The sequence below is a fragment of the Nicotiana tabacum genome, chromosome 17, assembly GCF_000715075.1.
Source record: "Nicotiana tabacum cultivar K326 chromosome 17, ASM71507v2, whole genome shotgun sequence".
Taxonomy (NCBI): Eukaryota; Viridiplantae; Streptophyta; class Magnoliopsida; order Solanales; family Solanaceae; genus Nicotiana; species Nicotiana tabacum.
Window position 1 is genome coordinate 135590102 of NC_134096.1, and position 11326 is coordinate 135601427.

General features: G+C 39.8%; 1 protein-coding gene across 1 annotated transcript; it reads left to right on the forward strand.

The window, feature by feature from the left end:
- Nucleotides 1–6472: 6472 nt before the first annotated feature.
- Nucleotides 6473–10625, forward strand: LOC107779882 (diacylglycerol O-acyltransferase 2-like). Its single transcript, NM_001325290.1, has 9 exons — nucleotides 6473–6672; nucleotides 6774–6848; nucleotides 6952–7037; nucleotides 7426–7532; nucleotides 7629–7784; nucleotides 8834–8920; nucleotides 9484–9581; nucleotides 10257–10344; nucleotides 10524–10625. Exons 1-9 carry the CDS (start codon nucleotides 6473–6475, stop codon nucleotides 10623–10625), a joined length of 999 nt encoding a protein of 332 aa, NP_001312219.1.
- The last annotated feature ends 701 nt before the right edge of the window (nucleotides 10626–11326 follow it).

Genomic DNA, 11326 nt, shown 5'->3' on the forward strand with positions numbered 1-11326 from the left:
AGGGTGAAGATGTGACTCACTTTATTTTCAAATCTTCAAGGAACTTTGTGATCTTTGCGCCGATAAATTGTGGCCTATTATCGCATGCTATCTCTTTTGGTATTTTGAACCTGCAGATTATGTTTTCCCACAAGAAATCCACCACTTCGCATTCAACGATCTTCTTATAAGGACCTGCTTTAACCCACTTAGAAAAATAGTTAGTTAAAATCAAAAGAAACCTTACCTTACTGGGGGCCTGTAGCAGCAGTCCGAAGATATCCACTCCTAACTTCATGAACGGCTACGGAGACAGAACTGAGTGTAGTGGTTCTACTGGTCGATGTACCAACGTGCGTAGCGTTGGCGCTTATCGCATTTTTGCACGAAAGTTTTGGCATCTTGTTCCATTCGGGGCCAATAATATCATGTCCTTACCAGTTTTAGCACTAAAGAATCTCCGCCCGAAAGGTTTCCGCATATCCTTTCGTGTAATTCTCGCGTAATGTAATTAGCTTCGGAAGCTCCCAAACATTGGGCCAACGGGCCTTGGAAAGATTTTTTGTATAATTGGCCTCCTTTGAAGCTATACCGTATTATTTTAGCGCGCAGCACCCGGGATGCCTTGGAATCTTTGGGTAACTTCCTGTGCTCGAGATAATCAAATTAGTCGTATTTACCTCATAGTAGCTATCCGCATCTAGGACCGAGTTCATCAGTTGTACTACCGTCCTGGAATCCAATCCCTTCATTTCCGTTGATGAACTGAGGTTAGCCAGTGCATCTGCTTCAACATTTTCTTCCCTCGGGATATGAGTAATCGACCACTCCTGAAATCGAACTAGCAGAGCTTGGACCTTCACTACGTATTGTTGCATGTGCCCCTCTCTGGTTTCGAAGATCCCGTAGACCTGATTTACCACCAGCTGGGAGTCATACTTGATTTCTATGACCTCGAAATCTAAGTCCCCGGGCTAGTTCGAGTCCTGCAATCAAAGCCTCATACTCTGGTTCATTGTTAGTTAAAGGGACTGTTCTAATGGCTTGCCTTAGGGTTTCTCTTGAAGGCGTGGTTAATACTATGCCAAGCCCGGATCCTTTTACGTTGGAGGATCCATCCGTAAATAAGGTCCAAACTCCTGATGTCAATTCTAACACTATTACTGCCTCTTTGGTTGCTAGAGACAGCAATCCCAGACTAGAATTGGCCACAAAGTCAGCCAAAACTTGTGACTTAATCACAGTCCTTGGTTTATATTCTATGTCAAATTCACTCATTTCGATAACCCATTTGGCCAACCTACCCGAGAGTTCAGGTTTGTGAAGGGTGTTCTGCAGGGGAAATGTGGTCACCACAGCTATCAGATGACAATGGAGATTGCGTACATTCGTCCTCACGGACTAAAAATGCACTTACCACTACTTCCGAGACTGCGAGATAAACCAACAGTGTTTCACCTTCCTTTGATTTTGAAAGTAACGGAGGGCTTGACAAGTACCTTTTCAAACCTCTCAAAGCTTGCTGGCATTCCGAGGTCCATTCGAAGTTGTTTTTCTTTTTGAACAGCGCGAAGAAATGATGGCATTTCTCTGATGACTGGAAATGAACCTGCTCAAAGCGGCCAATCTCCCCGTGAGCCTTTGGACTTCTTTCACGCTTGACAGCTGGTCCGGGATGTCTTCGATGATCTTGATCTTATCGGGGTTTACCTCAATCCCTATTTGTGATACCAGAAATCCTAGGAACTTGCAGGAGCTAACCCAACACGCACTTCTCGGGGTTAAGCTTCATGTTATGCTTCCTTAGGATGTCAGAAGTTTCTTGCAGATATTTAAGGTGATCACCTGCGTCCAAATACTTAACGAGCATATCATCTATATAAACTTCCATAGTTTTTTCTATTTGTCTTTCAAACATCTTGTTTACGAGCAGCTGATAAGTGGCTCCGGCGTTCTTCAACCCGAAGGGCATCACATTATAGCAATATGTGCCGAAATTCATTATGAACGAAGTCTTTTCCTGACCCTCCAGGTTTATCTTTATTTGGTTGTATCCGAAAGCATCGAGGAAACTCATTAACTCGTGCCCGACTGTCGCATCAATCATTTGATCGATGTTTGGAAATGGGAATGAGTCTTTCGGGCTCGCCCTATTCAAGTCCTATGGACATGCTACATTAGCTACTACTACATTAGCTAGACAATCTGGATACTTTACCTCCCGGATTGAACCGATATTAAGTAGGCAAGTTACCTCCTCTTTAACGAATTTATTCCTAGCCTCCGCAATAGAGAGTTTCTTTTGTCTTACTGGAGGGATGTTGGGATCCAAACTTAGCTTTTGTACGGCCACCTCTGTTGGGATACCTGTCATGTCCGCATGTGACCACGCAAAATAATCGGCATTATATTTTAGAAATTCAATAAAGCCAAACCTGAGCTCGGGGTGCAGTCCTGTCCCCAAGTGGAATTTCCCTTCTAAGAACTTTTCAAACAATGCAACTTGCTCGAGCTCTTCCGCTGTGGATTTTGTTGCATCTATTTTTTCTGGTACTTGGAAATACCTTGACACCTGATAAGATTCTGACGCTTCTTCCCCCTGGCTAACTTCAATCGATTTGGGAGCGGGTGCCGGTTCCTGTAGTTGCTCTGCCGCGTGTTCCTTCCCCTTGCTACTAGAGACTGAAATCGCATTCATCTCCCTTGCCTCTGGTTGGTCGCCTCTTATCTGTTTAATTCCTTCGGACGTTGGGAATTTCAGCAACTGATGATACGTTAGTGGTGCAACTCTCATCTCGTACAACCATGGTCTTCTCAGAATAATATTATATCCTAAATCACCATCCACCATTCAAAAAGAGTCGTCTTCATCACTCTTTCGGCGTTCGTGGGAAACAAGATCTCTCCTCGGATTGTCACGCTTGCGAGGTTGAATCCGGCGAGGAGTTTTGTGGACGGAATGATGCTTTCGGTGAGTTTGGCTTGCTCCAATACTCTTCATTATATGATATTGGCCAAACTTCCTAGATCCACTAGAACACGTTTGATTTTAAAGTCTAGTACATTTAAAGAAATTACCAATATGTCGTTATGCGGTAGCAATAATCCATCTGCGTCCTCCTACGTGAAAGTGATGTCGTCTTCAGCAACTTCCTGGAGTCTCTTGCTATGGGTTATTTATAACTTCATCTTTTTTGCTGCCAAGAAGGTGACCCCATTGATCTCGGTACCCCCGAAGATCATGTTGATCGTGTGGCGCGGGGGATCTTCTTCTACTTTCGAGGATTTTGCGTTATCCCAGTTGCGACCGTAGTTGCTCTTGGCCCAGTCACTTAATAATTCTCTGAGATGTCCATTCTTCAATAGTGTCGCCACTTCTTCCTGCAGATGTCGGCAGTCCCCAGTCCGGTGGCCATTCGTCCTATGGTACTCACACCACAAGTTGGGATCCCTCTAGTTGGGATTGGACCTCATCGGCTTCGGGAACCGCGCTTATTTGATGTTTCGCATAGCTGATACCAAATCCACTACACTGACTTTGAAATTGTATTCTGATAGCCTGGGGTAGGAAGGATCCCACATACCTTACGTTTCTTTGTCCTGCAATGATCTATTATTTCAACCGCGATCAGTTCTTTTATCGGTAACGAATATGTCTGCCGATCAAAAACCTCTGACGCGTCCTTCGGCCCATTTGTAGGGCAAAAATAGGCCCCTCGAAGACCGTCTATCTATGTCAAAATCATCTTTTGATTTTTTTTATTCTTCTCCCGTCCTTTTGCCGACAACGGGAAGCCAACCTGATCATCTTTGATCCTTATCTTTGATTCGTACCGGTTGTGGACATCCGCCCAAGTCATCGCTTGGAACTCAAGCAAGCTTTCCATCAGTTTCCGGGAAGCGCCTGAACTTCTCGTATTCAGACCCTTAGTGAATTCTTCACCCTCTCATTCATCTAGAACAATCAGGAGCAACATCTTCTCCTTTTGGAACCAGGTGACAAACTCCAGCAACTCGGATTCTCCTTGTGCAATTCTGAATATGTCGGCCTTTCGGGCCTGTACCTTTCTGGCCCCGGCGTGAGTCTTAATAAAAGAGCCTGCGAGCATCTCAAAGGAATCTATGGAATGCTCGGGTAATAGCGAATACCACGTCAAGACTCGCCTCGTGAGAGTCTCTCCAAATTTCTTCAGCAAAACAGATTCAATCTCATGGGAAGCTAAATCATTTCCCTTTACCGCCATTGAGGGTCTGAAGTTCTATCATACTTCGACACGTCGGGCATTTTAAACCGCTTCGGGATTAATTCTGGTGTCGCGCTTGGTCTGTACGGAAACTGAGTATACTTCTTTGAGGCCGGTCCTTTCAGTGCTGGTGGTGCGCCCGGAATTCGGTCCATGCGAGCATTCACTTCTCTCATAACCCGTAGTAATTCACTCTTGAAGGGATTGTGCTCATTGTTGGGGCCGGATCCGCTCCCCCCTTCCCCCCTGCCCCATCGGAGCCAATTTTGCCCCTCGGGGTGTGGTTGTCGACCCTCTTCATTGTTTGATTTGCGGGAGCGCCGGGGAACTAGACCTCGTCTATTCGCGTTATTGGAAGCCCCTGATAACGCCTGTTTCAACTCCGTCATAACCTTATCCTGCCGTACGAGATGGCCTGGAATGATCGCTTGTTGCTCTTGTAGGACCCTTACCGCATCAACAACATGCTCCTCTTCAGCATCATCGGGAGTCGCCTCCCGAATATGTCGTGGGTACCGCCTGTCGTGGACTGGCGTGGCATCGTTCCCCTCATTGTGGGTGTCACAGATTAAATCCTCGTGATGAGACTGGTCTCCTTGAGCCTCAAGATTATGTGTGTTGTTAACACCATTATCTGCCATTTCTTGTGATTTTTTGCTAAGATAAATAATCAAAACACGTTAGTAAAAGAGGCAAGGATCAACTTAATTACACGGCTGTCTAGGCCCTACGGTGGGTGCCAAACTGTTTACCCGTAAAACGGTACACTTGAATTTATACGTGGTTTCTAGAGACGTGAATTAATTCGATGCTGAAATAATGAAATAATTAAAAAAAATACGCAATACTTAGCCTTGAAATTAAGATAGAATCACGAAAAATAATAATTCGGGGAGCAGAGGTTTCGGGCACAACCGTGACTAAATCAAGGAACAAGAATATAAAATTGTATAAAGCTTTTAATCGATTATAGCGTATGTTTTCCAGAAAAGCCGTGTCCTTTACAATTATAATATAGCTCACTATTTATAGTTGCGCCTAGGGAACAAAGTCCTAGTATAGTGCCCTTCTTTAATGTCAATTATGAGGATCATTGATGGAGATGTAACGGTGAGCATAAGTGACAAATTTTCTGTAACGAACAACGCACTAAATGCCGTGGAATATTCTCCATTGCACTCCTTGAATTTGTTGTTCAAAACTGTTATTCATGTTTACATCTTGATCTTCTTCCTGAGTCCAGACTCCTGCCTCACGCAATGTTCTAGCTTGCTTCTTGGAGTTAATATCCGTTTCGAATTATTGGCTTCTACGTATTCATAAATCAATAATTCTAATTTTAATAACTTAAGCAATATAAAATAGTTTTATAATTTTGAAGAAGATGAAGTACGACATGAGAAGACATTCAATTATACGCGAGACAAAATTGATTTATTAATAGAATAATAATCCATAGAAAATGTACAAATTGTTTCTCCTCACCTACAATCTCACATACCCTATCGTACCTTATCCTATACCAACATTCTTACTACTACCGGAAAATTCATCATCTTCTACCAAACAAAGAAAGGAGGAAAGTTATGCACCCCAAAAAAAGGATTTAGGGGCTATACCTATAATCGTTCATTTAACAGGCTTTCATATATTTAAGTTTTAGTGAAGAGAGTTAATCAATATTTAAGTTTGTGGATGATAATAGATATTGAGTGAAATTAATCGAGTTACATATGACATTACCATCCTAAAAAAATAAACCAGCCTCAAGTTACTCTAGAAATTTGCAAAAACAAATACAAACCATAGCGTTAGGCTAAAATGTTGGGTTAGAAAGAGACTTTTATTGGAAGAGACTAGAGAGTAGAGTTCAATTTGGCATAAACAATTAGGCGGTTGCATGTGACCAATAGAATTTAACTCTCCATAATTTAACAGGCTGTGATCCTCTGTTGAAACCACGTGTTTTATCAAAGTTCTGAATACTACTACTAGTAAATAGATCCAATCCACGCTCTGACTTTCAACTCTCATAATCACAAGTCATAAAGTTAAAAATTAAAAGAAGACGATGATTTCGAAGCGAAGTCACTCGAACAATAAGAAAGCCTCCTCGTTATCTCTAAACTTAGCTAATTCCCACCTTCTTCCTATAAATTAATATACCTTTCAACCAATTCTTTAATTCACATTCTTTTTCTGTTTTATATTCGGTTCGGTTTATCTTTATAGTTATTTGGATTTCGGCTATGGCTATAGAGGAGGATGGTGTAATTGATCAAAAACCGGCGGCGCCGTCACCTCCAACGCCGTTGGAGTTTAAAGGGACGGATTCTGGTTCTTTGCTTCACACCGTAGTAGCGCTGGTCCTATGGCTTGGCTCTATCCATATCAACTTCATAATTATTCTTGCTTCCTTTGTCTTTCTTCCTTTCTCTAAAGCTCTCGCGTTAGTTTCTCTCCAATTCTATCTTTACTTAATTAGTTGCTCATATTTCATTGTACCCAGTTGTCTGATTTTGACTTTTCTATTTTTGATATTTGTTTCAGAGTGATAGGAATATTGCTTATACTTATGCTGATTCCAATTGATGAGAAAAATAAATGGGGCCGAAGATTATCGAGGTTGGATTATTGGTGCAATTATGCTGATTGTTTATCTGATTAAGTGCAAATTTTTGTATTTTTTTGGGCTGCTGTAATAATAGTGATAATTGGGGATCTTCAGGTACATCTGTAAGCATGTTTGTGGTTATTTTCCGGTGCATTTGTACGTGGAAGACATCAAAGCATTTGATTCTAACGAGGCCTACGGTAAATTAGTGACTCTATTCATCTTCTCCACTTCGAAAGAAATAAGAGATCAACTTTCTGTTTGTGTTTTCATTCTTTCTTCTCCAAAAATGTTGTCTTTTGTTTGAAGACTTTGATTAGCTATTATAATTAGGCCGGAATCAACTAACGTATCATGCATTTCCCATTGTAGAACTATAACAGTTATTTGTACTAAGTTGGTTTGTTAAAATTGGTTTGTCAAATTCCAGCTTTCTTTCCTATGGTACTTAGAACCTCTGCTGTAGGCTAATGAAATCTGTTTCATCAAGAAACTATCTATACCATTCTGTGTTCTAACAGCACTAATGGGAAAACAGAAGTCTCTAGCTCCTATTTCTCAGTCTAACTCGGATGTTGTTTCTTACAGTTTTTGGATATGAACCACATTCTGTTTGGCCAATTGGGGTGGTTGCACTTGCCGACCTTACAGGTTTCATGCCTCTCCCAAGAATCAAAGTGCTAGCAAGTACAGCTGTATGACTTGATACCCTGTTCTTGTAATTGTTATTTTAATTGTACATAGTCCTATTTTCGACTACTAGTAGCATTTACTGTGATGAAAATTGGCAGGTGTTCTATACACCATTCATGAGGCATATCTGGACATGGTTAGGACTTGCACCCGCTACAAGGAAAAGTTTTAAATCCCTCTTGGCTTCTGGTCACAGCTGCATCATTGTGCCAGGTGGAGTTCAGGAGGCATTCTATATGGAGCGTGGTTCAGAGGTTCAATGTTGAAACTTGATTGCGTTTTACAAGCCAATATATCATGATATACTTACGTCATCCCTTTCTGTTCTTTCTCAAACTTAGATGAAGTTGTATTAAGGAATTTTGATCAGGAATAGCTAGTACTCACTTATTACCCTTTGTTACATAACCCTTTGATCTAGACAGCTACTCTACTACTCTTATGAAAGGTGACCTTGTTTGGCATCTACAAAGATTGACATTATCAATCAACTATTCAACTGCATCTCATTTACAAAACATGTGAATCATCTATATTAATCTGAGATGAATCATCTCCTTTCTTTAGCTTCATTTTGTCCAAAGCAATAATTTGACTGTTAAGGTGACTAAAGGTTCCTCTTAGAAATATTTTGAATCATTTCATTGTTGTTATTTGTGTTACATCTTCATGGTTTCCTCTTAGAAATATTTTCTGTCTTCTACTTATCACAAACCTATGCTTTCTAGATCGTTTCTCGGCGATACCAGCTTTTAATTGTCTCAGTAGTTTGTTAGTTTCATCAATTAACAATATAATCTGCAAACAGCATGCGCCACCAAACCTTGTTATCTGCACGTTCACAAATCGGGTAAGCAAGTCCATTCTGAAGGATCAAACTCAAGACATTTTACTCAAGATAGTTCTTTGGTGTAAGCCCGTAGTACTGAGATAAGAATGAATATTTAAACTAATTGTTCTGTCAGCTTAGTAGAAAAGTCTTTAAAGTATGATTGTAATCTGAAAAAGGTGAAAAGTTAGTTCAGAGAGTGGCTTGTAGTTATATTTGTTTGAATGCTGGTGGTAAACGAAATTTTTTTCCAATTTGAGTAGAGCGGTTAAGTTTCTATTTTTTTTCATTTTTTTTTATGGGAGCAGAGAGGAAAGTGTGTTTTGGTACAGATGGTGTGGGAAACATTTTACTATGTATCTTATGTACCTATTGGGGAAAATGATAAGAGAATATGTGATATTTAATATCATTTACTTGTGTATGCTGGGATGCGGATGTGCTAAATCTAATTGCCCTATTAATCTGTGATAGATTGCCTATCTTCAAAGAAGAAAAGGATTTGTTCGCATTGCCATGGAGATGGGCAAACCACTGGTTCCTGTATTCTGTTTCGGCCAGGTCATATTTTATTCTTCTTCTTAGGTTTTCTTAGTTTTTGGTTATTCACTTCCATATGCTTGTGCTTCAGTGCTAGTGTCAGACTTTAATTTTAACTTGAAGTGTATCAGTCGGTATGATTTAAATTTAAATGAGGACTGAAATTTGCATGCAAGCTATTAAGATACTCAGTTGACATATCCTCGACATATATTTTTATGTCTAAGGAAATCTTGTTCGATTTTATTATACTTTGCACTCTTTAAGGAAAGATTATGGCTTTGCATGTGGCGATTTCACAAGCATTGGCTCATCCTAAGGTAGAGTTCACCAGTGGGATGTCAAGCTTCTCTTGTTTCTGGTTTGTTGTATAGTTTTGTTATCATATTGCTAATGTGGAACGGAGGAACTCCTTTTTCCTGTGTGCTTCATTATTTTCTTTTCAAAATTTTTGGTAGAAAAGTAACTGCCAATTTCCTTATCTTTTTATGAAACTTTTAGCCCATATTGTTCTTGCTTTTGTGGTCATTTTGCTTGAAAATTATATCATGATGTGTGCTTACAATTTTATCTAAATTCTGCAGTCTGATGTCTACAAATGGTGGAAGCCAAGCGGGAAATTGTACTTGGAATTCTCTAGGCTCATTAAGTTCACTCCAATACTCTTCTGGGGCGTGCTGGGGTATGTTATGCATGACCTTAACTAGATAGTGTTTGAGTATAACTTCACACCAGTAAGGCAGTATAAAATCTTTGACCTTTTTGTCTGAGTTTCTACTAACTTTTACACCAGAATACCAGTACTATATCTTTGAAGTCAATTATTTTACCACATTGCTTATGAATGAAATAACTGAAAATGGTCTGCTACAGTCATGAGCCATGGCTAATCATTCCGAGATCATTTGTATTTGAAAATTAGATCTAATTAGTTCCAGTTTGTACACTATATACTTATGTAGGCTATTTGATTCCTTACTGCTAAAATTGGTTCCGGGTTCCAGTTTAGTAGAGCTGCCAGTATCTCCACCAACCGTGAAAGAGTACATAATTGTATTCAACAGTATAGGTAAATTGATTGGTTCCAGTTTGTACACTATATACTTATGTAGGCTAATTGATTCCTTACTGCTAAAATTGGTTCCATGATCAAGTTTTGTAGAGCGCCCGCTATCACCACCAGCCGTGAAAGGGTACATAATTGTATTAAATAGAATAGATAAATTGACTGTAGTGCTTGCGAGCAGTTGTATAATGGATTGAAACCGGTCCTTAGAATGTACTTGGAGACATCTTTCATTTTGCTAGTCTAGTGTTTCTAGTATCAACTTTGTAATGCCATGGTGTTTCATTGCAGTTCTCCCATACCATTTCAACGACCCATGAAGGTTGTAGTTGGTAGGCCTATTCTGCTCAAGAAAAATCCAGACCCTACTGCCGAAGAGGTATGCCAGTTAATTACCTTGTTTGTGTCTGTCTTGTTTTCTGCAATTGGCCCGTGATTGTGCGCTACTTATGCAACAAACAATGGGGTGTTCGTGTTTCCTTGTGAAGGGGTCGGGGTGATATCTAAATTGTTTGCTAGTTTATTTTTATTTATTTAACTGCCATTTTTTTCCTGAAGGTTACTGAAGTGCACAGTCGGTTTATTGAAGCACTGGAACAACTCTTTGAAAGGCACAAAAAGAGGGTTGGCTATGAGGATCTCCCGCTGAGAATTCTTTAACGTTTGTCACTTCACCGTACTACTTAATCATTGTGTATCATGGGTATATTTGTATAAAAGGATTTATTCCTTTCTTTCTTGCTTTCTCTCTCTCTTGTGTGTGCATGTAACTGTATGCTTGTGCATGTCTTGAAGAGAAGGAGATGGGAAAGAAATAAATGGAAGTTGTAGTTTCGCCCTGCTTCTTATTTGGATTAGGAAATTGCAATCTCTAATGTGTATATTGGTCAATCATAATAGGCGTCAATTCTTACTTAAAGCTATAGTGCAGCTTCTTTAAAGAGATGAAGTAAACAAATGTTACTATATTTTCTGAACTTGGGATCAGCAGTTGTAATGCATATTATATTTCAAGTGGAACCTACCTTAGATTCACTGTAGGCTCAAAGAATACCTCATTACTAAAGGACTTAAGCCGTATCATTGGAATTTGGAAGTCTTAAACAATGTTCACTTCAAATCACCTAAATAAGTAAGGAAATAATATCAAGATGAAGTAATTAGTTGTACGCAATATAGTTTTCTGGACTGCATTTTCTTTAAACAAGACTCTCTTTGAGCTCTTGCCCTAAAACATACGTGAACTTTCTCATATGCCTGGTGAATAACATTAATTGTCATTCTCCGCCATGTTGCAAAAATGAGTGTTGTGAAATCTCGCATATCTTTTATAGTTATTTGATTCAAAATTGTACTCATCA

What these genes read in the sequence shown, in the direction of transcription:
- LOC107779882 (NM_001325290.1), top strand. Translation starts at nt 6,473, where the DNA reads ATGGCTATAGAGGAGGATGGTGTAATTGATCAAAAACCGGCGGCGCCG. An exon ending in TGATTCTAACGAGGCCTACG is followed by an intron (nt 7,038 to 7,425) that starts GTAAATTAGTGA and finishes TGTTTCTTACAG; the next exon opens with TTTTTGGATATGAACCACAT. An exon ending in CTCTTCTGGGGCGTGCTGGG is followed by an intron (nt 9,582 to 10,256) that starts GTATGTTATGCA and finishes GTTTCATTGCAG; the next exon opens with TTCTCCCATACCATTTCAAC.